The 27,522-nt window shown below is 37.0% G+C and overlaps 1 protein-coding gene and 1 pseudogene across 1 annotated transcript; both read left to right on the forward strand.

The window, feature by feature from the left end:
* The first annotated feature begins 8,354 nt into the window (after positions 1-8,354).
* GALAK (galacturonic acid kinase) lies at positions 8,355-26,385 on the forward strand. Its single transcript, XM_087319923.1, has 14 exons — positions 8,355-8,467; positions 13,368-13,481; positions 14,876-14,947; positions 15,072-15,115; positions 15,596-15,716; positions 15,794-15,859; positions 16,592-16,671; positions 23,752-23,851; positions 24,252-24,415; positions 24,518-24,558; positions 24,643-24,671; positions 24,751-24,820; positions 25,533-25,622; positions 26,038-26,385. Exons 1-14 carry the CDS (start codon positions 8,426-8,428, stop codon positions 26,280-26,282), a joined length of 1,278 nt encoding a protein of 425 aa, XP_087176049.1. The 5' UTR covers positions 8,355-8,425; the 3' UTR covers positions 26,283-26,385.
* On the forward strand, positions 19,444-20,172 carry LOC147864197 (uncharacterized; annotated as a pseudogene).
* Positions 26,386-27,522: the final 1,137 nt, after the last annotated feature.

Raw genomic sequence — 27,522 nt, forward strand, 5'->3', positions numbered from 1 at the left:
CTAGGAGGAAAAAATATGAATGATGGATAGGTTAAATATTATATCATGGAATGTTCGAGGTTAAGGAGGTAGAAATTGTTGTAAAGTAAGGAGTGTTTTCCATCATCAGTTCAAGAAGTCTTTGGTAGGTAGGATTGATGTTCAAGAGATAAAATGATACTTTGGAAGAGCATAATTTCACAGTTACCCATTGTGGATCATTGGGTGATTGCAGGTGATTTTAATATGTTAGAGGATGTGGGTGATAGGGTAGGAGGAAGGTCACATACAGTAGCTAGTTCAAAATTATATGAATGGGAACGACTGTTGTTTTCTTTGGGATTAATGGATTTGTGGCATGTATCTTCCTTTGTAAGGTTACAGGATTCTTTAGAGTACTCCAGATCAGATAGAAGAGAGGTACATACTAATTTTTCTAGGTTAGATAGATTTTATGCCGATAAGTTTATATGGGACAAAGGAGGCTCCATTGGAATTTTACCTTCATTTTCCTTTTCTAATCATGCACCACTTCGTATAATTATAGTTTTACAGGAACACTATAAAACTTCTAGATTTCGAATTCCGAATCATGTGTTTCTTAGACAAGATTGTGTTCCTATTATACATAATATTTGGAATAAGTATGTCTATTTTTATGATTATGCATTATCTAGTGTTCAAAAGGCTATTAGGGAAATACAACAATTTTTTCAATATAAGGCCAAACAAGTAGTTCAGTCGTCTTTCCCAAAAATAGGAAGACTTCGTAGGGGATTGAGGTCCTTGCAACATTTGCAAGAGAGAAGGCCATATTCGACTTGTATAAGTTCTAGAGTGATACAAGTAGGAAACCAGATATTAGAACTACAAAAGGTTTCTGCAGAATTTACTTACCACAATATAGCCTTTGAATGGGCAGAGTCAGGAGATAAAGTAAATAAAATGTTTTTTAAAATGCATAATTACCATAAGTCAACGGCTAGGATTTCCCAGTTAAAATGTTTGGATGGCTCTTATACCAATGATCCTAGTCAGATGCGGCAAATAGCCTCTGAATATTATGACAATTTGTTGAAGGCTCAATCCTTTTCTACTGACGATTTATCTAAATGAGATATTATATGGTTGAGGATTCAACATAGAGTGTCTGTTCAACTTTCCAAACGTCTTTTGCAACCACTAAGTCCTCAAGAGGTTTTTAAAGCAGCAAAGTCCTTAGCAAAGGATGTTTGTCCTGGATTGGATGGGTTGGGGGTCCAATGGTTTTTACAATACTAGGATTTGATAGGTGAGTGACTAACTAAAGCTTATCAACAGGTTTTAGATTCTGGATATATGCCCCAAGAATGGAATGACGGTTTAATCTACATGATTCCCAAATCCAGTGGTCAGTTAGAGGAGCTTCGGCATTGGAGGCCAATTACTTTGTTGAACATTATTTATAATATATTAGCCAAAACGTTAGCTAGACGGTTACAACCTTATCTTTCTGAACTGATTCATGATTCTCAGACAGGTTTTATACAAGAGCGAAGTATTTTTTATAATATTATTCTTTTTTGGGAAATGGTAGCTTTTGCTGAAGGGCAGAATCAAGAGTTGGCAGTGCTATTTCTGGATTTCGAAAAAGCTTATGACAAAGTGGATTGGAATTTCATGGAGGGTAATTTGCTTAAGATGGGTTTTCCAAACATATGGATACGAGGAGTTTCAGCATTATATCGTAATGCACATAGTTCGGTTTTATTTGCAGGGGATATTGGTAGGCGTTTCTCTATTTCAAGATCAGTAAGACAAGGATGTCCACTTGCTCCTTTTCTGTTTTTATTAGTATCTGAAGCGTTTTCTGTACACTTAAATTCTCAACATGTTAATATCAAAGGTCTATTATTTCCATTTGCAGATGTTGGCGTTGATAGTGAGTTTTCTGATGATACAGCTCTTTATATTCACGCCTCACAATTTAACTTGTTGCAGGTTCAAAAAGCTGTGGATGACTTCGCAGATGCATCGGGTGCATTGATCAATTGGGATAAATCATCAGGTTTTTGGGTGGCTTCGAGAAATCCTCCATGCTCCTACCGCAGGTTTCACGTGGATTCCTAAAGGGCAGTCCATTAGGTATTTAGGATGTAGAGTAGGGTTAGGATTAAAGGTAGACGATATGATTGCGCCCTTATTGTTAAGATTAAGAAATAAGCTAATATATTGGAATAAGGAAAAGTTATCCTTAGCAGGACGTGTAGTTGTTGCTAATTCCGTGCTTTTGTCCTCCATTTGGTATATAGTGTCTACATGGTTGTTTTCTAGATCAATAATGCTTAAAGTTCAACGGCTAGTGCGGAATTTCATTTGGGGAAATGATACGGTACACAATACTATAGAAAAGGTAGCTTGGTCAGTTCTTATACAACCCAAACAAAAAGGAGGTTTAGGTTTGATTGATCCTTTTATGCAAAGTAAAGCATTACTTGTTAAACATGTTGTTAGGTGTTTATTGTCAGGACAGGAGTTATGGAAAAAGTTTTGGATGTGTCATTTATATAAATTTAAACCATCGGTTGGTGGTCAATGGCGTGATAGTCTTAGATGGTTCTTTAACTCAGATTTTCCGTTGTCTAAATCGACAGTTGGGTCTTTACGTTTTTTTAATGGAATTCTAAGGGCATGGGAAAGTATTTGTCGAGCACTTGTTTTCTTGCCACCAAAAACATGTCATCAATTAATGCGTCAACCGTTGTTATGGAATCATTTGTTTACTGATGAAGCGGCATGTGTTTTGGATTTACGACCTAGGTTATCTTGGGCTGCAATGGATAACGGACCAGCTCGTACGGTTGCGGATTGGATTAATTTCCTGTAGACTTCAGTGCAACACCAAAAGACTAGGGTGTCTAATTTCAGAGGGGCAAACATTATGCTCTCTCAAGTGTCAATGGTGTACCAGGTAACACTACCAACTTTGCGTTTTGGTCATTTTCTGAATTGGTATGGTATGTTTTCGAGACTGAATATACTTATAGGAGCTTGTTTTTATACACAAAATGGCAACCTCTACTTTTATGAAGTTTTGGATAATGGTAGGTTGTTGTTAGTGGAGGAGGAGTCTTCAATTATGTCTTCTGCCAAGCAACTACCAGTGAGAGTAATTGCTAGGTTAGATAAAAAAATATTTATAGATCCTAATCCATTAATTGCTAAGTATTCATCTCATATGTCGGTTTTACACTCTAGACCAATTGCTTATCTGCAGTGGGATCCATTAGATTATGGTTGGAAGTTACCCATGTCTGACAATACGCAAGTGAAAGTTCTTCCATTTTTCGCATATTCTGTGTCATTGGGTAGAAAGGTTTTGTTAAATGAGATAGAGTCGATTCCTGCGGGGAAAAAATATTGGGACAAAGGTAATGTGTCATCTTCATATATGTTGAAGTTCTGGAAACAGTTTTGGTCACTTAAATGTATGAACAAGGTATTGCACTTTCGATGGTTAATGATTCATTATGCATTGCCAGTAGGAGCTTTATTGAGGGGAATAGTACCTGATCGATCATGTGGTAGGTGTGGTTTTGCATCTGAGACATTACATCATGCTTTTTGGGAATGGGTTACGGCCAAATGTTTTTGGTCTCGTATTCTTAGGCTTTTAGGTCGTAAGTATAGGGCTGCTAAATTCACGTGGGGTACAATCTTTTGGGGTATGTTGGCTCAAGAAACTATTTTTTATCATCATCATAATTCATCGTTGTCTTTACATGTGAAAAGTTTTCAGGTGTACGTTACAAATAGCTCCTTGCAAGGAGTCAAGTTCTTTTCCAAGTGTTATGTTCAGAACATTATTTCTTCTTTGGCCTTTATGGATTATTTGGAAAGCAAGGTGTTCTAAAATATATAATGATGAACAAACTAATGTTGTGGATCAAGTTAAATCTTTTTGGGAATTATTGGTAAATACGGTTAAAGGTGAATATGATCGCTATAAGGGTTTTGGAAATGTGCCTACTGGAAAAGAAAGAGAACTAGAAGAGTCTGGTCAACTATTCATATTTTCTTGGATGCAGCAGGTGAAGATGTAAAGTGGAATTATGTTCCACCTCGGTGGTTATTTCCGCCACCAGCGCCATTTATATTGAATACAACGTGATGAAATAGGAAGTCCACATTAATTGGTCATTAGGACAGTAGTGCATTAAGTTGGTTTGTAGTCATGGAAGTATTTATAGTTGGTAATGATGAATGATGGTGTTGACGGGGGGTTGAAGCACATTTTTAGGAGGGGATGCACACAATACATTTACGCTATTGTTGTTTGTACAGGTTTTAGGTGGTGAACGAACAAATGGTTGATGTAGAAATGAAGCACATTGTTGATGTGGAAAATGAAGGGGATTAGGAGGAGTCATTACAGGTTCGAAATGGTATAAATCGAGATGGGTGATGAGGTTATTGAAGCAATTTGTCTAGTTTTTAGAGACGAGAGAATCATGGTGGTGTTGCGGGCTGAAGCAAGGTTTGATGAGGGGGCAGGTTGTATTTTCATTATGATGATTCATGATGGCAGTGAGAATTGAAGCATCATGTGTCCCGTGAAGAGAGGACAAGTGAAGATAGTGCAACGGCAGAAGTATATCATGGTGGAGATGGGGAAATTATTTACACCTAATTTTTTGTTGTTTTTTTATAGGCCCTTGATGGTAAGCGGTGAGATGTTTGATGGGACTAAATGAAGTAGTTTTTTCTGTGATAAGGATGAGTGAAGATGGTGGAGGGGTCGAAGCAAACTAGCATGAGTGGGTGAGGAAACTTTTACACTAATTTCTGTTGCTAATATAGGAATTTAGTGCACATTGGCAAATTGCTTAGTGGCGAGATGACTGTGTAGACTGAATGAAGAAATTCATTTTTTTATGATAAGGATGAGTGAAGATGGTGGGGGGGTCGAAGCTGACTATGATTTTGTGTTGTTAATACAGGTTTTGAGTGGACATTGGCAAGATGCTAATCAACGAGATGGCTGATGTGGACTGAAGGAAGAATTTTTATGAGATAAGGATGAGTGAAGATGGTGGGGGGGTCGAAGCCGACTATCATGAGTGGGTGAGGAAACTTTTATACTAATTTCTGTTGATTATGCAGGATTTTAGTGGACATTGGCAAGATGTTGCAAGATGCTAATCGCCGAGATGGCTGATGTGGACTGTATGAAGAATTTTTCTGTTATAAGGATGAGTGAAGATGGTGGGGGGGTCGAAGCATACTATCGGGAGTGGGTGAGGAAATCTTTAGACTAATTTCTTGTTGTTAATACAGGATTTTCGTGGACATTGGCAACATGCCAAGATGGTATACAAAGAGTCTGACAAACAATCTCTACATGAATTCACCAAAAGGAAGGGGTTTTATTTCAACTAGATACAGATGGAAGTGTTCTTGTAACACATGGTGGAGTTGAGATGGGACAAGGATTGCATACCAAAATTGTATAAATTGTGATTACTTCATTTAGTAGTCTTTTGAGTTCACTGTTTATCTCTGAGACAAGCACAAATAAGGTTCCAAAGGTTTCTCCAATAACAGCTTCAGCAAGATCAAACTTGTATGGTTAGGTAGTTTTAAATGCATGTGAAGAAATAAAGTCTTGCATGAAGACTGTGGCTGAGAAGGGAACGTTTTCATCAGTCGCAAAGTTGGCGAGTGCTTGATATTTCCAGCGTATTGATCTGTTAGCTCATGGATTTTATGCTACTCCTGATATTGTATTTGTTTGGAGCATTGGCAAAGGAAAACCCTTCAACTGGTTCACTTGGAAATGGGTGGTAACAAGCAGCATGACTGAGGTGGAAAGAGGAAGCATTAGGTTTGTGTTTACAGACGTTGGAATTTGGTGGTAACCAAATGTGGAAAGAGGAAGCAAAATGATTGATGTGTTTACAGACGTGCATAAGGAACGTGGTTGTCTTGAAGAAGCACAGAATGTATGATCGACTTCAAAACTGAGATGTAGAGGCATGGAATACATTGTTCTCTACCTTGGAAGCTTGTGGTAGCAATATGGAATAGCTTGGAAGCTGTTTATAGAATAATTTTCAGATTACTTGTTTTATTTATAGAATCATTTTCAGATTAGTTGTCTATTTTCCTCTATTTTGGAGTTCAAAGTTTTGTTTCCTCAACCATCATCTTATAAAGATGAGTTGGGGAAAATTTTGTATGTTGTAGTTTTTATGACTTTTCTAAAAACTAATGGAAGTATATTTTCTTTTGGAAAAAGAAAATATTTGTGTTCGTGCAAGCATTCAAATGTTTGGAAACGAACACGTTTGAAATGGGAAAAATACGTGCTCCTTTGTTTTTTTCCTTTTTTTCATTTATTCTCATTACAATTTGTCTCACTCCAAGGTAAGGAGTCATGCTATTGTTGTCTGTGTCTTGGGTTTGATTCCCAATTTTCTCATCTCTCTCTCTCTCTCTCTCTCTCTCTCATTAGTGTACCATGTCATAACAAATTTTTATGTTAGTGTTATAATAATACTTTTTTTCTTTTCTTTTTTAACTATTAGAAGTAAGCACAACCTAGTGGTAAGTTGTTGTGTTATTATTACTTATGTCTTGGGTTCAATTCTTAACTTTCTCATAATTTTTTGTTAGTGTCATGTTCTTTTTTCTTCTTTTTCTTTCTTTCTTTGTTATTAGAAATTAGCTCACCCTTGTGGTAAGTTGTTATGCTACTACTGCTTATGTCATGGCAACATTTTATGTTAGTATCATGTTCCTTTTTTTTCTTTTTTTCACCCTAGTGGTAAGTTGTTATGCTACTACTGCCAATGTCATGTTTTCTTCATATTCTCGAATATACATTTTATGAGTTTTTGATTGTTTCTTTTTTCTTTTCTTTTTTTCTTTCTTTGTTATTAGATATTAGGTCACCCTAGTGATAAGTTGTTATGCTACTACTGCCTATGTCATGTTTTCTTCATATTCTCGAATATACGTTTTATGAGTTTTTGAACGCTTGATTATAATTTATAATGACATATTTTGATTCAATCTTTATAGTTCATACTCATTTTTTTGTAAAGTTCTAAAGTGAGGATGATAGAGATGTCTTGATTCTTAAGAAGCATCCCAAAAGTATGCATGTGATACAATGCAAATATTGCAACCATACTTATGTTGGTGGTTCACAATAGATTAGAGTCCAGTTATTGGGATTGAGAGCGAATCAATATATAATATAAGACCATAGTCAATCCAATCCAACTTTGAGATGATTTACCATACACATTTGATTAAATCATTCGCGAATGCGAATGCACGTATGATATGTATGGTTCATTCTATGTATATATATATATACATACATACATAGATTGAGATATTCACATTCGTGGGGCCTCCCCCACGAATACCAACGAATACGTATGAGAATATTTCTTCCAATATTCGTTAACTTTTTTTTTCCCCTTTTTTTCCCTATTTTTTTTGTGAAAAAATGCATTCGACGAGTAGCGAATAGAGAAGAGCTCTGTAGGGAATAGCAATTAGCAATCAACATGGAACAACATCAAACATCGGCTCCTCGAAATTTAGGGTTCGACTGCGTCCTTTCCTGCTCCTGCGTAAGACATACACTCGGGCAAAACAATACAAAGCAATAAGAGATATCAATCAAACTAGGGTAAAACAGATATGATCCAAGATAGAGATCACTCAAATTGGGTTAATCAGAAGGAATCCATAAAAGATACCACTCAGCTTGGGTAGCAAAAGAAAGAAAGGAAAAACAAAAAGAAACAAAAAGAAACCCATCAAATGTAAAGAGTCAATGAGGTTCAAAGCAGAAGAGAAAGAAGAATCTCATCAAAGGTATCATTTCACATAAATATAGGTTAAGACAGGAGGAGAGAAACAGGGGGGGGGGTAAGTTATAAAAAATTTCCATGATTTGTTTACCTTGAGATCATAGGAGGGGATGTCTTGGCAGGGGTGGGCAGCAACAGCAATCCATAGGTTGTTGTCAAGGATGCCACGGGCAAAAGGCCAAAAGTAAAAGAAGCAGCAATGGCTATGGAAGCTTGAGGCACTCAATGGGTTCCACTAGTGGTTTTGATTTTTGAAGACCTTCCATTTTTCGATTAATTGGTGATTTTTCCTTTTTTTTAAGTGAATTGAATAATTTTTATTATGTAAATTTATTTTCCATAAACGAATGGTTTTATAATATTCTTGGAGCAATTTTATATTCTCGAATACTACGAATATTGCGGATGTCGAATACCACGCATACCACGCATGGGTCAATCTATGTTATTATTCTATATTATAGAATAAGCGATGGTATTATTCATGAACAACTGGAATCGATGATATCAATGATCTGGTTTTTTCTCTGCTCTACCTACATTCTCCTTTCCACTGTTTCCTTTTTATTGGGATATCAATGGCTACTACTCACGAGTTCGAATGGCCTTCCAAAGATCTGGTTTTTCTCTGCTCTACCTACCTACATTTTCATTTCCACTGTTTCTTTTTTATTGGGTTTTATCAGATTCCACCCATATACGCCCGATCTGTATCTGTTTAGACATTCCTGGTGTTGTCTTGTGTATTATTCCATGTAAACATGATAAGTGGCTTTATATCACCGGAGTGAAATAGATTGACCTAATCCGTCCAACAATAACCATCCTGTTTTTCCAGAGGTAAGCGAAAAACCTCAAGGGAAGAAGGCAAATCTTTTCACGGTTTGGAAGTAAAGTTCTTTCTCCATTCCTCGCATCAAGATCCATATATTTTAGGCCCCATTATAATTATGTAGCCTTTCATTGAGGTATCTATGGGTGACGTTCAAGGGTGATATACGGGATTTTGCTGGGTTTTTTATAAGATGGATAGATAAATAGATGTATTATTAACCTCACAGGAAACTGAATACCATTGACAAGAGAGAGATGATGATGATATAATAAATTGACAAAAGAGAAATTGTTGGAGGTAAAGAAAGTCGCAATGGTCTTTGTATATGAGATGTTGTGGTTATATTGTTGTCCTTTGACAACTTCTCCTATGTCTCTTGAGTTCTAGCAAGAGAGTCTCAAGCATTTTTGGTCTTTGTATTCCATTACCTTGCGTATTTGGTTAAAGCCTTGTTTGAAGAGGCAATGCCATCTTCCTCTAATTTCATAAACAGTCATATAATGGCAAACATAGCATTCTTCTAATTCCACCCATTGATGGCACAATTGGCAGATTTATTCTTCTCTAGTTTTGTGTGCATATTTTCCGATTACAATATGGAGTGCATGAGATAGATTTGTATCAGGCTTCCGATAATTCCATTGTGTGATGCATGTAAAAAGAGTGTGTTATAGTGAGTTAAGTCCTTACAAGAGATGTTGTGGGCTAAATGCTCGCTGATTATCCAGCTTAATGATATTAATTCAAATCACTCTATTCTTTTCCAGTTTGCTCATATTTATATTTTTACATTCCAAGCTATATTGGAATGGGGTAATGCATTTATACTCATCCTCTGTGATAGGAACTACTCTTGCATTTCATCAGACCGAAAATGATTCTCTCCATGTTCTGCAAGCTGTTTCGATGATAGAAAGAAAGAAAGATATATTAATGTCTTTTAAGAGAAAGAAAAAATAATTTACTCCTAAACTATGGAGCTTCCCTTTGTAACTATGCTGTGATCAAAGCATAACAATATAAGATCCATTGATACAAGTAATTTGGAGGATAGAATTCACAAAATAAATAAATGCATATTTAGGAGATGTAGAATGTAAGTAGACCAGCTTATTAACTCTCAATATCAATGTATATGATATCCCTCGATGAGGTCTTGGTTGTGATTGCTCTGAGGTATCTTGGCACAACCTTTTGAAGAAGCCTAACATTTTCCGTCGTACAAGCCTAGGTGGCTAGCTATTCCTCAAGAATGTTTCTCTAAATTTATAGATGTCTAGTAGAAATAGCCTCAAATATCTTTGATCATTGAATTTCATGGGTTAAGATAATGATCAAATCTCTCCCTAAAGAGACAGTGGAGGCGCCCTTGAATCTCACAGTAAGCTGTTCAATGATGTAGCTACCCATCAAGAGTGATTCTCTAAATTTACAGATCTCTAGTAGAAGCAGACCCAAATATCTTTGATTATAGAAGTGCGTGAGTTAGGAGAATGGTCTGAGCACCTCCCTAAAGAGTAGTGGAAATGCCCTTGGATTTCATTCTAAACTGTGGAACAGCATAGGTTCCTCTGACTTGAGCTTTGTAAGACATATCGAACATATGCTTCTCTGAAGGATTTGTTACAGACATATACTTAAGGGCCAATGGTAAAGGATGATTGAAATGGATTCAAGGGTAATTTAAGTGAGAAACTGGTCATCCTACGACTTGGGATATGTAGGAACATTTGGATGTTTGGGAGCCAAAGAAGTTCAGCTATATAAAGGAGTACCCTTCCACATGGCATCCCAAAGAAGCTTTTGAGATCTGTGGTTGCCTTCACTTCCAAGGTATAATGTAAGGCCATATTTAGTAATATGGGAGGCTTTTATATTCATCCCTTATCCTTTGTTCAGGGCTGGTTGGTGTAGTTAAGCGTCCTTAATTCTTCTTGTTCGTAATGTTTTAATTAATCTCTTCTCATTAATATTGTTCATAATAGGGTATGCCCTATACCCACCTATCCCTCTCCAACTGATGTGATAAGGTGTGGATCTGTGCAATGGTGCATCTCAATCCATGAGATGGATGAATATCCATATATCCAAAGCGTAAGATAACTCCATCTTCAATGATGTGGAAAGCATAGTCTCAATAAGCTATCAACTATGCTATCTATGACCCGGAGAAGTTATTATTCTTCTCTTATGAAACTAATACATAATGAAATTAGTTTGGTTTTTTATTAGTTTGCTTATTCTGTGGGAACCCTTGGTGGACAAGTTGATGGTTGCTAGACCAAAGGAAATTATTCACCATTAAATCACTTGAAGTTAGGATCTACATATAATCATGTAAAAGTTATGAATGGGTGGGCTAAGGTATTTTTTGAAGAGGCATTGCAGGCCAGCATTAGGTAGACTTTTGCATTATTCGAACAAACCACTTTTTGATGTAGATCTTGAAATTCAGCTTTAGAGCTAGTTTCATAGATGTGAATTAGGTATTAACGAGCCCAGAATCTTAAATGCATTTTTTTTTTCATTTATATGATATACTTTTGTGCCGAAATTTAGCTAAAGTAGTGGTTTAATTGAGATTTTCCCTCACTTTGGAAGTGCCATATGCTGATTTTAGCATCTTCATTTATGGAAAGTCTAATTGTGAAGGAAAGAAAGATAAAATGTCATATCAGACTGAATGAGATATTTCATTTTAAAATGTGCCGAAGGTAGCAAAGGATCCTTAGTTAAGCATTTAAAATTATGAAGTTAGCGGGACTGAAATTTCTGCCTTAAAAACATCTCCAACATGGGCTGATCCAAGGTGGAGTGGTTTCCGAAGGGAGAAGCACGAGTGATAATGGCCTTTTATTTGTTTATGACAAAGCTCATGGGGTTGTGGTCTAGATAGATATGGCCCATGTGCATGAAAATATCCTATTGCTTGATATTTTGCAACATTCGTTTGAATGTTGTGGTCAAAACCCTACTCATGTAACCCTTTATCGACTTGTAATGGGAATTAGAATTAGAATTTTTATCGTCCATAAAGAGGCCAATTTTGACCTATGGTACCAGAGTATACATGTGTTCTTGATAGGTGTCTCCTTCCTAAAAAGGGGTATTCATACATTGAAGTGCAAAGTCTCTATGTGAATAAAGCATACACATATGAGCTCAACCTTCTAGGTGGTATCTTAAGTATGGCACTTAAGTTATCACACCCTCTTAGTATGTCAACATATCTTGAATAAATTGCACTATATTCCAAGCATGTGAAGAGCAAGTGACATTCATCCTCTACCATGCCTTCATTGCATACTTTACATGCCTTCAAATTTGTTACATTTTGATACCATGATGCAACTTCAATACCTAACTTGTGAGATTGATGCGAAGTAGTGTAAAGGCTCTACGAGCATTACTACTCATATTGGTAATGAGATAAGGTTGGATACAATCAAAAGGCATTCTTGCTTTATATTGAGACCAACATTCAGGGTTGACATTTGCAATGTAGTATTCTAGCTTTGTCCTCTTAGCATCTTCTCACTTCATCCTTAATTATTCCACCAGCCTTTCCTCAATCATTACATACTGCATAGTATCTCCCGAAAGGTCTAAAAGTCATCCACACCGCGTCTTCTAAACCATTTTCATATGTCAACAACCCAACCTGATGTGAGAATTTTACTCTTATGATTCTTTTGTTGCTTACATCCAACATTCCAAGCAAGATGTGGTGATCGATGATTCGACATATTCTTGACCTTTGTAATGTATCTATATACTCTTTGGAGTGCCAATATTTCTATGGGCCGAACACCTGTTTCCAAAAACATAACCTGGTAAGAGGTAGTGCATTTAACTCCTAATTGCCTCCTTAAGAACATCTTTTGAATTTTCTCAATCTCATTCCATGCATTAAGAGAGATGGAGCTAAAGAAATTTTTTATGGTATTTTGGTGTTGGGATTGTATTGTTCTCCTTCGACATCTTTTCTCTATAACCAATGAAGACCTTGTAAACATCATTGGTTTTCATATTCCATTGCCTTATGGTGAGCCAAAGCCTTGTTTGAAGAAGCAGTGCTATCTCCTCCTTGGCTCATGAAAACCAGCAGTGGCAAACAGAGTGTTCTGCCAATTTCATACCTTGATGGCACTATTGGCAGGTTCTTTCCATCATAGAGTCATGAGCATATCTGTCTATATCTGTTGTGAAGAGATCTTGCAGTGCCCTATTACACTAGGAATACGTGAAAGAGATGTATCCATCTAAGAGAACCAGATGATGAATCCATCCTGAAGGAACAAGCAATGTGGGACCCTATTCCAAGAGGAGTTTCCTAACTGAGGACTATGCAAGAATTTGAGGACGTTTCATCATTTGTTAAGCCAGTGGTTTAATCAGGCATAGACCAGTCTTTGATGTTTCCTTTCATGGAGATAAGGTTACAGAACGCATCCATAGGATTGATTCTGCATGTAGTCTGGAGCAGGATGGAACTGCCTGACAATGTTTCTTGAGCTATTGTGTGATATTCTTTGAGTTATGCTTGATTGCTTTACGCATGCATGCATATATTTAGGAGTTCCATTCAACATAAGTGCTTCATTGATTTTCCTTCAAGTTCTGAAATAAAGAGATGAAGCTTTATGATTTTGCTCTTATGAATGTTTTTGCTCTATTTTTTGCAGATTCAAAAAGTAAGAGATGAAGTTTCTACACTTGCTAATAGTAACATCGGAGATGTGAGGATAGTGGTCTCTCCTTACCGTGTGTGCCCTTTGGGTGCACATATAGATCACCAGGTGGGTTTTCTTGTTCCTACAAAATTAAGGATGTACTTTTTGAGTTTCAGTAACGTCATGTATATGCTTGACAAAATTCTTGTTGACTCTGAATTGCTCGAAATTGTGAATATCCGGGAATTTAGTGGATTCATAGCCTTCTGTTCTTGACATCTTTCTTCAATTAGGTTCATATATTTTGTTATGTTCTATCTGAAGGTGTACAGTGCAAGCCAATACCTTATGTTTTAATTGTCGAATTAGAGCTGATTCTAATTACGTACCATAATCATACAAATACCACACTCTAATCAAAATAACACGGAGGAATCATTTTAGGAAATTGTTAAGCTTAATGTACATGAAATCCTGCTATTATTTGTGATGGCTCTTCAGAGTCTTTGGTGCACTTTAAAGGCTAGTCAGCTGCCAACCTCCTGAGGGTCTGCACACAAATTCCATGTTGTCCATGGTTCTTTCTTTTAAATTTTTAATGCACAATATGATGTGAGTTATTGGATCAGCATTTGATGATGGCAATCGTTATACATGATGCGATCTTGATGCCCAAGGTTAGAAGGTTAGATTACATAAAGATTGTGTATTAAGAGAATATGTATGCAAGATCTCCTCATAGGTGAAGAGAGCACCAGATATACGAAAGACCTATTTGCCTTTCACAAATAGGGCTGGCAGGTACAAAACACACGATTTGCATGTTCATGCTACCGAAGAACCCATCCAGAATCCTCCTTTAGATTTGTGGATAATTTGAGAGGGTGATTCTGAAGAGAGCTATTGAGTTCAGAGATCCTTTTAGCTATAGGGTAGGTAGATGTTTATTTTCAAGTTCAGGATACTGAGATTTTCTTGTTATTTGAATAAGCTATCCACAGCTTATACTCTTGAGTCTGGAGATGACCACTTGATAGAAAGCAGTCCATACTTCAAGTTGACACTGTCCTATGTAACGTACTACCTGCATCAAGCTTAAATCAGTTTCAATAAACGTATACTGTAGCAGAATGACGGGACTACGTGAAGGCTGAGCCCATCTATTCTTTAACTGTATCGGGGGCTGGTTTGTATGTGTCAACTTCTTGAAATCTTCATACTTTCCCAGTTTTGAAGATTCACAATCCAATCTGGATTCAAAGTCCAATTTGCAAGTCATTTGTGATCTGATTCAGCTGCTTATACGTGGGGCATTTCCATTCTCACGATTTTGTTCTGGTTTAGCCCCTCTCTTTTACTGCATATGTTTAGCTTGCTCATTCTGTTTATTTTTTTACTCTTAATCCCACTAGTGCACTTATTGATTTTTCATCCTAGAGCTCATATGGCACCAAGCATGATGATCGTCCTGCCAATGGTATTTACCATAGAAATTAATATCAAGCGTTCCTAATGAACAGGGAGGATCAGTTACAGCAATGACTGTTGATAAGGGCATTCTTCTTGGGTTTGTTTCTTCAGATGGAAATGAGGTAACATGTAGAGTTTCCATCAATTTTTTGAAGAATTATTAATTCATGTCATTTCAAGTGCATGGGGAAAAGTTTTTAGGATTGATTTATGTATTATGTTTAAGCATCGTATATGGTTCTGCAGGTCTTTCTAAAATCAAGGCAATTTGCTGGTGATGTGAGATTCAGGTAATTTCATCAAGGCTTATGTAATGGGAATGACTTTCTATGGTCGGTTTGCATGTATGTTTCATGACCTTATCCCCTGACTGTGCCGAGGGTTGGGTAAATGGTGAAAGAAAAACTCATACCTATCCTACAGTAATGAAAAATGAGATACAAAAAATTATATGCACACCATTGGGAATGAATAATAAAGATAAATCTATAAGAGTTATTGATTATGAATTACATTCAAAGCGGAAGTAATTTTGCTGTCTGAAAATACGAGTATGTGATGTACTTGCATTTCAATCCTCCGTGTGATGAAAATAGCAATGTATCGTATTAAAATGGAGATTTATTCTGAGTCTGGAAATATAAATTAGAAAATATTAAGGAAATTCTCCAAACACAAAAATGTCATTAACAGGACCCGAATAGATAAGATGTGTGGTAATTGAACTCTTCATGGTTATTATTCTCATACATTATGTTAGTCAAGAGAAGGATAGGTGCTGAACTTCAAAACAAACATGAAATAAGCGCCATAGAAGAGGAAGGAAAATGGGGTGACTATGCTAGAGGCGCAGTTTATGCACTAAAGAAAAGAGGATACAATATTCAGCAGGTCATTAAATTGAATGATTAAGCAGTATAATATGTGTGGTTTAACATAACTTCATCAAGTATAATTATTTGATGTAGGGTATTATTGGCTTGCTTGATGGAGTGAATGGACTTCATGGTGCTGGCATAAGCTCCTCTGCTGCTGTAAGCTACGATGACAGGAACTTAACTCTGGTTTTATTGGAGCTGTTATCATTTTCTTGAAGAAATTATATTCGTCTAGGAATCTCAACTTTCTAGGGCTTCATATTCTATACGCATTTTGTTCTGTTGGAAACCTCTAGATGAAGCAGTCTGAATTTTGTTATGACCTGACCTAAGCACCTGTGCCTGAGATAATGAGGAAGCACATTAGCTTCATTTCCCTTCTCAAAATTTAAATTTTCTATAAACTAGGATTACAAATGAAAGCATTAATGATGTGCATTTAGCAAAAAAATCCATGAAATTTGTACCAAATTTGACCAAGTGACTTTCTGTATAGATTGATATGATCTAGATGTCATGATTGTAACAATGCACAGATTTTGATATGGGTGTGTGACTCGCAGCAACCAGTCTGGTTCAATGGATAGATAATATTTTGTTGAAGAAAGAAAAGGTTCATGTTTATTTATTTTCTTCTATTTTGGAGTCAGATATTTGAAGCCAGAAAGTCACTAAGAATAATCAGAGAAAACATTTCCCGAGTCCATATCCACATTGGACGTAGATTGGGATATTTAGTACTCCACAAGTAGTGATGAATTTTGAATGTCTTAACTTGAATGCTGGAATTATTATGCTTGAGGTACAAATGTTGATTTTTGAATCTTTCAATATCTTACATTGGATCAAGAATATGATTACACAGTTTTATTTTGGATGTGATTCCAGGTTGGAATATCTTTTCTTTTGGCGTTGGAATATGTAAATGGATTAGATATCAGTGCATTGGAGAATATAGAATTAGACAGGTATGATTTAAAGTTGAAAAGAAATTTAACTGTGGCATTTTTGTTTGAGGAACCATCCCACCAAGCACTCTTAATATACAAACTGAATAGTCTGACTCATTGGTTCTCCAACTAGGTTTGTATGAGACCTAAATTATTTTTGTAAAAGCTTAGATGCGACAAAAGATTCCACACTTGGTTCTCTTCTAAGATTTTCATCCTTTGTCTTTGGTCTCTTCCATCAGGATTTTTTTTAGTAACACTTTTATTACTAGTGGGAACCTCAAAGCTAGGTGAAAACCCACAAAGAATAAAGAGAAATATACGAGTGTCGATTAGACACTAAAGACCTTAGAAACACTCAAAGTAAAGAGTGTAAATTTGCAGTGTGATGTTTGTAAGTTGCAGACAATCAAATAGAGATTGCTTGAGGGATTGCTTAAAGAAGCTAATTTCGTGCAGTTGGTTTCGATCAAAGACCTTATTATTGCGGGCCGTCCAAATGGTCTAGAATACCCAAAATCTTGTCCATTGGAGAAAATAGGCATTGTTGGATAGGGCACATGGAATTTGTCCAAATAGCCAAAAGTGCTCCCCAAACCTTCGGCCAGGAAATCTGTGAGAAAGAGATGCATTTAGTCTTTGTTCAAATGCTGTAGTGAATAAGCAAGTCCATAGTAAGTGTGGGATTGTTTCCAATCGTCCACCACATCTTGCACATTGCGGCAATGCTATCAATCGCTTTTGAAGATTCGACCTAGTCGAGAGCACACCCAATAGGCATCTCCATAGGAATACTCGTTGCTTAAGTGGAAGACCACAGCTCCATAAGCTTGTAAGCCTGTTTTCCCACCAAGAATGTGTTTTGCGTAGGTGTCATAATGCATTTGCATGTTCATGAAACCATGGGGCAGGTTGCAACAACATGTATACTGAATGTGTTGTAATCTTATTCATCAGAATAACAATGTTGCCTTTTTGTAACATCTGGTCTTGAATCCTACGATCTCCATCTAGAGGTGGCACTGGTACTAAGGAAAGTATCAACTCTATGACTTGATTCCAGATAACGCGATGATGTGGCGCAACACTATAACGACATGTCATGTCATTGAAGCCTAATAGGTGACCTTGGTCGTTTACCACATCTGCAATTGATTTCAGCCCCTTCTTTGCTAAAAAATAAGCTTTCCTAGGCTCTTGTGTAGCTAGTGACCGTGGGAATATAGCACTCCAATGTAAGCTTTCGAGGCGTAAAAAGTGTGGAGAATAGTGTGGAATATTGCTCGGCCACAACCGAGTCTTAGATCACTTCGTTTAAGGATCAAACACAGAAATGGGAATAGAGATGAATACTCGTACACCAAAAGAAAGTACACAGGATGTTTACGTGGAAAACCCCCCCAAAAAAACCACGGGAGCCCACAGACTCCAAACTATCACTATATGAGAAAGGTACAATCAGAGACTCGGAGGCAATGACCTCGAGCTCTGTTTCTTCGCCAAGCGGCAGTTACAACAGAGTATCGCTTTGTATCTCCTCTCTCTCTCTCTATTACTCTCTCGTAGGTGCTTCCCTCGCTTCGGAGACATTTCCATTCTGGATCGACCTATGATAGAGATCTTTCGAAGACAAGCTACAATATACCTAACTTGAGAATCTCACATGTGCCAAAAACCAGATTCTCTGGTCTCTTTTCTTTTCATCTTATTTACTTTTATATTTACTGTGTAATATTTACTTTATTTTGATTTGTTCTCAAAGATGAGAAAACACTTAAGATGTAATCTCTTATTTGGTCTTATAGGCCATTTTGGCCTCTTAAAAGACGTTAATATATCTTTCTTTCTTTCTCTATACAACAATTATACACATACAACAATATGACAACGCACTTTGAGTGATTGCCCTAAGTCATATTTATACTTATATGAACTTAGGGCTATTTACAAATATAGCCTCAATAGACTTACTCAAAAAACATATTTACGAATATGTCTTCTCTTTCGGTTCTCACCGGGTCCATCCGATCCGGTTTCCGGATCTCTTCCGGTTCTCACCGGGTCCATCCGATCCGGTTTCCGGATCTCTTCCGGTTCTCACCGGGTCCTCTTTATTCATAACTGGATCCCATCCGGAGGGACCGATTTCCTAACAAAGAGTTCCCTGATTATGATTTCTATTATTTGGTCCTATAAGCCATTTTCTTTCTCTCTCTCTCACTCAAACTCTCTCCCTCTTTCTCTCTCTCTCCCGAGTGTAGGGTTTATGCTCTGTGTTTAGGGTTTTGGCTCTGTCTGTCCTTTTTGAAATGTCTGTCCTCTGTGTTTTCTGCAATGCCCGATCCTGTGCGTTCTCTTCCAAATCAGATTTCTTGTATCTTCTGCCAAATCTATTCCTGTATTCTTTCTGCCCAGTAGTAATTTCTATTCTTTTTGCCCTCAACATCTGACACCATGGAGTCCGAAGGGACAGACACTGAAAAGATGGATCTTAACACGCATGATGAGGGTCCAAATCTATTGAAGACCACAAGAAGATATCATAGATGAAAAGGACGGGACCGAAATAGCGTCAGAAGGGCGCATAAGGAACCTAGAACGCAGGCCCCATCCGACATTCCATTCGATGTCGAAAATGGGAAACATGATCTTTTATGCCATTTGATTGCGCAAGAGATCAACCTTATTAGAGAAGATATCGAAATAGCACCACAGGAAGAAATGAAAAAGGAGATAGAGAAACAGAAATCAGAATTGTACGCCTCTATCAAGGCTGAGTGATTAGAAGAGATGCGAAAAGACATAATAAGCCATGTGGACAAATCACACTTAGAGCTCGAGGATGACATGACACAATACCTTAAGGATGAAATATCCTCAAGTAAGGCTGAGTTAGGAGCTATAAAAGTAGATTTCGAAAAAGGACAAGAAGCAGTGGAAAGATGCATCTCTACAGTCAAAGCCAATGTCATGAAGGAAATGCAAACATGGGCAGACATCGCCAAAGATGCCAAAGCTCAAGCCGAGCACGCCCAAAACGAAATTAAAGCAAATGCTCCTTGGATAGAGGTAGTAAAAAAACAAAAAGGAACATCCATAGATAGGATGGCAATAATGAATTCTACTTTAGAAGAAGAAGCCAAGAGGAAAGCTCGTGCGTTGCATGTACGAGTGGTTGGTTGGGCCGAAAAGGGAAGTCCACAAGAAGATGCCAAGAATCTCGGAACAAAGATTGGAGCATCAGATATTCCATTTGCTTCGGCATGGAGAGTGGGTAGAGATGAGTCTAGAGCTAAAGCCCTTATCATCCGCTTCATGGATATTGACAAGAAAAAAGCTTTCCTCTCTAAAAGAAAGGCACTCAAGGGTTAGAAAATATACCTCGATGACGATCTCACTCCAGCGCAAGTGGCACACCGCAAAGAAAACATGCCACGAGTGCTTGATGCAAGAAAGGAAGGAAAATGAGCCGTATATAGAGATGGCAAGGTCATTATTACAGAGAAGAGAACCGCATGAAGATATATGGCCTATGAGACCCTATGCATGACCATATGGAATTGCAACGACTCTCTACGGACAGATGTCGGATATTTTGAAGATACATTGAAAAATATAGATATTGCGATGTATACAGAGACTCACCAATGCATGGCTAGCAAACTCCCCGAGGTACAAGGATATAGATGGGAGTCAATATGTCGTCCCCAACCTCGAACACGAGCAATCACTAGAGGTTCGGGAGGAGTGACTGTGCTATACAAAAAGGAGTTCCATGATAGAGTGCATGTTGTCCATAAGGATATAGATGCACACTACATGGGGATACGAATAAAAAGAGGGGATCTTAGGGAGTTATATATTGCAATTTGCTACATTCTACCTGCTTACTTAAGGTTTGCACCTCTAGGTGAATCACCATATCTACCTCTATATGATGATATCATAAGATTTGCTACTATGGGGGACATCATACTATTAGGAGATTTTAATGCACGAACCAAGGATGAACAAACAACTATGTTTAACACCAACGACGCTGTTTATGGAGAAGTTATGGCAGAAGAGGTTGGTCTAAAACGACAAGCTCAAGATATGAGTGCTATAATTGAATATGGAAAACACCTAGCCTTGGGAAATGCTCATGGATTTTGATATATAATGGCTTGTCACAATGGCCTATATCAGATGCTTTGACAGGAGGTGCAAGCACAGTGGACTTATCTAATGGGATCTCCATCTGTTATACCTGAAATAAAAGTGTTCACTATATCGGGTAGACCTATTGGCTTGGCAACAGATCATGCATATCTACGCTTCGAGGGAAAGGATGGATGCACAAAGGATGTATATTGTAAGGAGAGTGGGCTGGTTAAGTATCTATTTACTCGCGAGACAATTGATGTGTATAGTTGTGGTGTATACAATGGCATGCTAGATTTATATCCTTCCACACCCCTTAAAGAATTTACCCAAGGTTTATCCAAATCATTGCATAAAGCAGCCACAAATGCCTTCCCTCACACAACAGCCAATCCCCCCAAACTTGGTAGAGTAATACAAAATAGTTGGTATGATGAGGAATGTTGTGATCCAAGGAGATGCTTGCACCGTGATGTAACTCGGGGCATTTATACACACAACCAAGCAAGAGCAACCTTCCAACGCCTCGTAAGGAAGAAGAAGAGATTGTATTTCGCTAAATTTGAAGATCATTTGTATCACTTGTTCCTAGGACAAGAGAGTAAAAGAGCATGGAAAATGTTTAAAGAGAGGCAACCCACCACCCAACTGACCTCACCTCAGGTGTGGCACGAATATGCAAAGGTCCTATACGATATCCCGGGGCAACCTCCTCTTCCCCACCCGAATGCCTCACGCCCACATGAATCAACCTTCTTTACACCACAAAATGTAAGAACTGCCATTGATAGGCTACAATTTGGGAAGGCCCAAGATCCTGATGGATTGGTGGGTGAGCACTTTATCTATGCTTGTGCCCGACTTTCTCGTGGATATGCAACCCTTGGTGTCCTCGAGAGACAATGTGCACATCTGCAGTTCCAAGAGCCACGGACTAAGCTATGGTTATTTGATACACTTGTCACACCAACTCTTCTCTATGGAGTAGAAACATGGGGACCGAGTGTTAACAAGGCAAATCATTGGATAGATTTAGAGAGACCTTAGTGTCAATGATTGCTCGCATGATAAGGAGCAAAGCATGGGTGCCCCACGATATAATCTGGGCAGAGATGGGAGCAGCACTATAATAACCGAGCATTGTTCCGATCAGTGACATTTATCCAACGTCTATAGGAGCTACTTAAACGAAGGTACCCAAGGTTGGCACTTATGTCATGAAGACAACTAGCTGAAAATGGAGACACTCATTGTTGGTATGCCGAAATGCAGCAATGGTACGAGTCACATGGCATGAGTATAAATGCAATACCGCCGTTCCAATATAGCTAGCTTGGCATGTCCCCACCTAAATATGACCAAAGTGGAAAAGAATAGAGTGATCCGGACTGATATTATTAACTTGGAAAATAACATAGCATGGAGCAGCCCCAAAATACTACTTGGTACAAAGATGGCCCACTATAAGACGCACTTCTTACATACATCGGAGGATGGATTTGTCATCAGACCACCTTATATGGACATACATCTATCCTATGCGCTGCATAGTGTAATAGGGCAGCTGCGAACTTCATCACATCAGCTACAGATTGAGGTAGGCAGATATATACGATTACCTTTAGAAGAGAGAATTTGTCGATTGTGTCATCAAGGAACGGAATCTGAGGAACACTATGGTTGTCATTGTAGTGTCTTTTATGAAATCAGAGGGAGATACCATTGCCTCTTTAAACAAGGCTTTGGACCACTACGCAAGGTAATGGAATATGAGGACCAATGATGCCTAGGACTTTTCTTGCTAGAGCTCAAGAGACATTGGGAAAAGTTGTTGAAGAATATAGCCACACAAGCTCATCCACAAAGAACAATCACAACTCTCTTTAGCCCCATCTGTCCTAATCCTACAAGTCCATCACGGGATACACAAATGGGCTCCAAACCAGGACATAACAAAGGGGTTACAATTGATCGGGCAATAGCAATTTTCCGTGCATCTAGGCCCCGGCCCCATGGACCCCGACCCCGACACCCTTGTCATTAATAGATAAAAGCCATTATCTCCTACCATTGTAGGTGCTTCCCTCGCTTCGGAGACATTTCCATTCTGGATCAACCTATGGTAGAGATCTTTCGAAGACAAAAGCTACAATATATCTTACTTAAGAATCTCACATGTGCCAAAAACCAGATTCCCTTGTTTCTTCTCTTTTCATCTTATTTACTTTTATATTTACTGTGTAGTATTTATTTTATTTTGATTTGTTCTCAAAGACGAGACAACACTCAAGATGTAATCTCTTATTTGGTCTTATAGGCCATTTTGGCCTCTTAAAAGACTTTAATATATCTTTCTTTCTTTCTTTCTTCCGGTGCATTAGAAGCTTTGAGCTAAACGGACAGCCTTTGATGTGCCCGTCAAGCGTTCCAAACACTACATCCGAATGATTAGTATCCCATGAGCCAAATGTTTTGGTTTTGCAAATTATCAAACATATATGATAGCATTCTTGCCCAAGGCAATGTTTGTTCAACAAATTTTGGTAGTAAAGTAGTCTTTCTAGCCAACATATGCATTTGCAAATTAAGAATATTTAGCCATCCACACAATTGCGGAGTGCATATCTTCCATCAGAAAATTAGTTCAATGGAGGTTATTATGTTTCCTCGTGATCAAATTGAAGGATCTATTTAAGCCGATTTTATTTGCATATCATGCATTAGTGACAGCAGTTAACTTTAAATGGATGTCATAGCTCTTTAGAACTCTTTGGAGAAACTAGTTCCAGAGTGTGATGATCCACTTTATGGGATGATTATGAGGTTTCCAAGCTCCCTTGATGCAGTTGGTGCATTTTTAGGCAGGTTTTGTTAATTTAGTCAACATAACTATCTCTATCTACTTTGTATTTCAAAACATTGTAGCTTCTGCAATGTTATATTTTCATATTTCAGGTTAATTGAGAATGATTACTTGGGTTTGAAGAATGGCATTCTTGACCAATCTGCCATTCTTCTATCAAGGAGTGGCTGCCTGACAGTTATTCACTGCAAGGTAATTATTGCCAATACTAAATTCAGCATCCCTTAACAATATAGAAGAATGTGGTTGTTTGATATGCTTGAAAATATGCAATTAATTATCATTGATGAATTTTTAAAAAGCAATCAACCCAAATGAGTATTTACATCAATATTTTTTAAAATAATCCACAGAAAAATAACCACTAGTGGAAGTGTATTTCCTCCAAAGCAAAATCACCAATCTCACCAGAAATATTTGACTATTCCAAAACATTGTAATCTTTGATAATAATCTTTTGATAGAGATTCTTCTAGGTTTTCTTTATAGAATTTAAATGCTAATTTTGTTTTATGATGACATTGAACTACCCCCTTTCGTAAACTTGTTTATTATGAGGAGTCAGGATTGTCTAATAAACTGTGGATGACAGAATCAGAGCTATGAATTTGTTTGTCCAAATCATCCTGTTGATGAAAGATGGAAGGGCTACAAATTGCTCTTAGCATTCTCTGGACTACAGCATGCGTTGGCTAGTAATTTGAGTTATAACTCACGAGTTACAGAGTGCCAAGAGGCTGCACTTATATTACTCAAGTGAGTCAAATCAGGTTACTTTGATTGGAGTAGTTAATCTCTTGCCTCATCGCTTTGCCATTAGACATGTTGTATAATACTTTTAATATTGTTTTCACTCAGAGCAGCTGGAAGGAATTCTGTGAAACCCATGCTATCTGATGGTAGTTTCTTTATTTACATTTTATACATTTATAATAGCATGTGCAAGAAACATCTTAGCTGACATTAGCCATGATTGTCAACAGTAACCGCCCATGAGTATGAGAAATATAAGGCAAGTATCTACATTTTCCTCATTTTATTTGCACATGCATACTGGTTCCATATTCATTCTATGTCTCTCTGTATCTTAGTCACAACTGGATGGTGGGCTTGCTAGAAGAGCCAAGCATTTTTTTACTGAATGTGAAAGAGTTTCTAAAGGTATATACTTTTCAATGGATTTACAAGTAACGTATGCCTGGGGGAATCCAGAGGATGTAATAGAATCAATAGTTAAAAACAACTCAAAGACAATTATAAAAATTGGGGAATGTTTTCAAAATGCCACTTTTTTTATTTATATTTCACGAAATTCCACATTCATTTTGTTTTTGCAAAAATGCTACAGATTTTGGCTATGTGATCTAAATTGGTTGAACATATTACTTGATTTTAATGATTTGGAATTCCATTTTATGCGAATACTTTTAGAATGGATGAAAATATAAAAGATGACTTATTGGAAAGAGATGTGATGCCAACATAGAGGGCAAAACTTGGCAGGACAAAAGGCTATACAAAAGTGCTATTATAAAGCTACTGTAAAGCCTAGAATCTCTGACTGGGATGAAAAGTAGAACTCAAAAAGAGTTTCACTGGTTCTCCACATGTCCCTATAATTTGTTGCTCCTTTTGCAGTGAATAGAAGAGCATGTCCTTGTCTCTGTTTGTGATTGCAACATATTTCACTTTTCTCATCAGTACCGTGAATATAAGGATCTGGTGTGACTCGCACACTGAAATATATCAATTGGTGACTAGGAGGAAGTGTTTCCCATTTTAAACTGATTCAATTCTCTCATATATGCATCAGTATCCACCTCATGAAAGAGATATAATCTATACACATTGAGGAAGTTGAACTGGAATACAGGCATCAAAGCATGGGCGGACGGTGATTTGGTAGAATTTGGCAAATTAATGTCGCAATCAGGATGGAGTTCTGTTGAGAACTATGAATGTGGTATGTTCTTTCCCCATCTATGCTACATATTTCAGCTCTCGTCAGACTTTTTATTTAACATTTGTATAATGTATAATAAGAGGATAGTTTCAACTAGGTTAGTAGGCCTTTTGCAGATTGTCATAACTTTAGTCTCATAGGTCATTCCTCCTTTGTATGCAATATTAGTTAATCTCATAGGTCATTTCCTCTGTATGCAATATTAGTTAGTCTCATAGTACACTGCCATGACTGAGAGCGAATGTTATAATCAGTAATTCCATGTTGTTCAGTGTCCTTCCAGTGTGTTATCAGATTTAAATGTTACATGATTGTCGATAAAGAAAAAGATGGTGAAAATAAAGAGACTGGTGGGATAATTAGTACATTCTATTCCATTTTCCTTGATAATTGTATATTATCTGCATGAGTTTAGGGTGTGTGGAGATGGTGGATCTATTGGACATCGTGCAAAATGCTCCAGGAGTGATGGGGGCAAGGTTCAGTGGTGCAGGCTTCCGTGGCTGTTGTGTGGCATTGGTCGCTGCAAACAATGCAGAGGATGCTGCATCATACATCCGTGACGCGTACTTGAAAGCTCAACCACTTGTAGCCAAACGTCTGGAGGGTGGTTTCCCTGTACTCATATGTAGCACAGGAGAACATGCTTTTGTTTTGTAGATGGATGTCATTTCTTGGCAACCTCATGATTTAATTGCATCTAATATAGCTGTTCACACTATTGTATTTTCATGATACTAATCACATATTTTATATTGCTACCTATATATTTTACCTACAATCACTAAGATATAACAGTGACATGATTTAAAAGAAATCCTGGTCTTTGGTCTTTTCTTGTTTAAAAACGCATATTCTACACACTAAATATGGTTTAGAAAGAATAGAGAATGTATTCAAAACATATATATTTGATGTTTCAGAATTGCCATTTATAAAATAATAAAAAAATGGACTCATTCTTGTAATTTCTTATTTTTAAAAGAATAAAAAAATTAGACGCATATTGAGAGTTTTTAAAAATAATTGTGAGTTTTTTCACATGATTCTGTGAATCCTCCTGCTTCTTCACCATCAACTTTAACCAATTAATGAGCATGTCTGTTGAGATATATTAGAAGTATTTAAAGTATACTGTGTATTTAATACATTCTATTTAATAGATTAGTTTATAAATAAATATATACATATTGTGTTTTTACACATTGCATATACATACATATTACAACTTACAACCATAGATTGACCCATGCGTGATATTTGCGGTATTCGACATCCGTAATATACGTATATTCGAGAATGCCAAATGACCCCAAGAATATTACAAAACCGGTTTACTATCTATTATATAAAAATATTATAGTATGAGGTCCCCTTTTTAATGTCAAAGAGAGTAAAAAGTGGGGAATTAACATTTTATTTCTTATTTATTTATTTATTAAAAATAAAACAAATACTTTTAAGTTTTCATCTATTATAAGAATATTATTAGTTTGACGTCCCTTTTTCAATGTGATAAAAATATGAAAATGTATGGGAACCTTTTATTTCTTTACATATTTTTATTTATTTTTTGTTCTATTAAAAATAGGAAAGCGCTATTTGCCAAAATGGGAGGGGGGGGCAAATAGTGCTTTCTTTAAAATAAAACAAATAAATACATTTAGGTTTTTATATCTATTATAAAAATATTATTAGTGTGAGATCCCCTTTTAAGGACATAAATATATCAATTTTTGTGGGGGGGTAAAAAGTGGGGAATTAATGAACTTTTTATTTATTATTTATTAAAAATAAAACAAATACTTAAGTTTTCCATCTATTATATAAAAATATTATTTAGTGTAAGTTAAATATCCCCTTTTTAATGTGGAAGTCTCTTTATATGATATAAACTCTT

Source organism: Azolla caroliniana, unplaced genomic scaffold, assembly GCF_043228905.1.
Source record: "Azolla caroliniana isolate FFs.n. ecotype wild unplaced genomic scaffold, voAzoCaro1.0.p SCAF_5, whole genome shotgun sequence".
Classification (NCBI taxonomy): Eukaryota; Viridiplantae; Streptophyta; class Polypodiopsida; order Salviniales; family Salviniaceae; genus Azolla; species Azolla caroliniana.

Coding starts and splice junctions, on each gene's coding strand:
- GALAK (XM_087319923.1), top strand. CDS start 8,426: ATGGCTACTACTCACGAGTTCGAATGGCCTTCCAAAGATCTG. Junction 15,860..16,591: donor GCATAAGCTCCTCTGCTGCT/GTAAGCTACGAT, acceptor ATGTGATTCCAG/GTTGGAATATCTTTTCTTTT. Junction 23,852..24,251: donor TGACAGTTATTCACTGCAAG/GTAATTATTGCC, acceptor TGTGGATGACAG/AATCAGAGCTATGAATTTGT.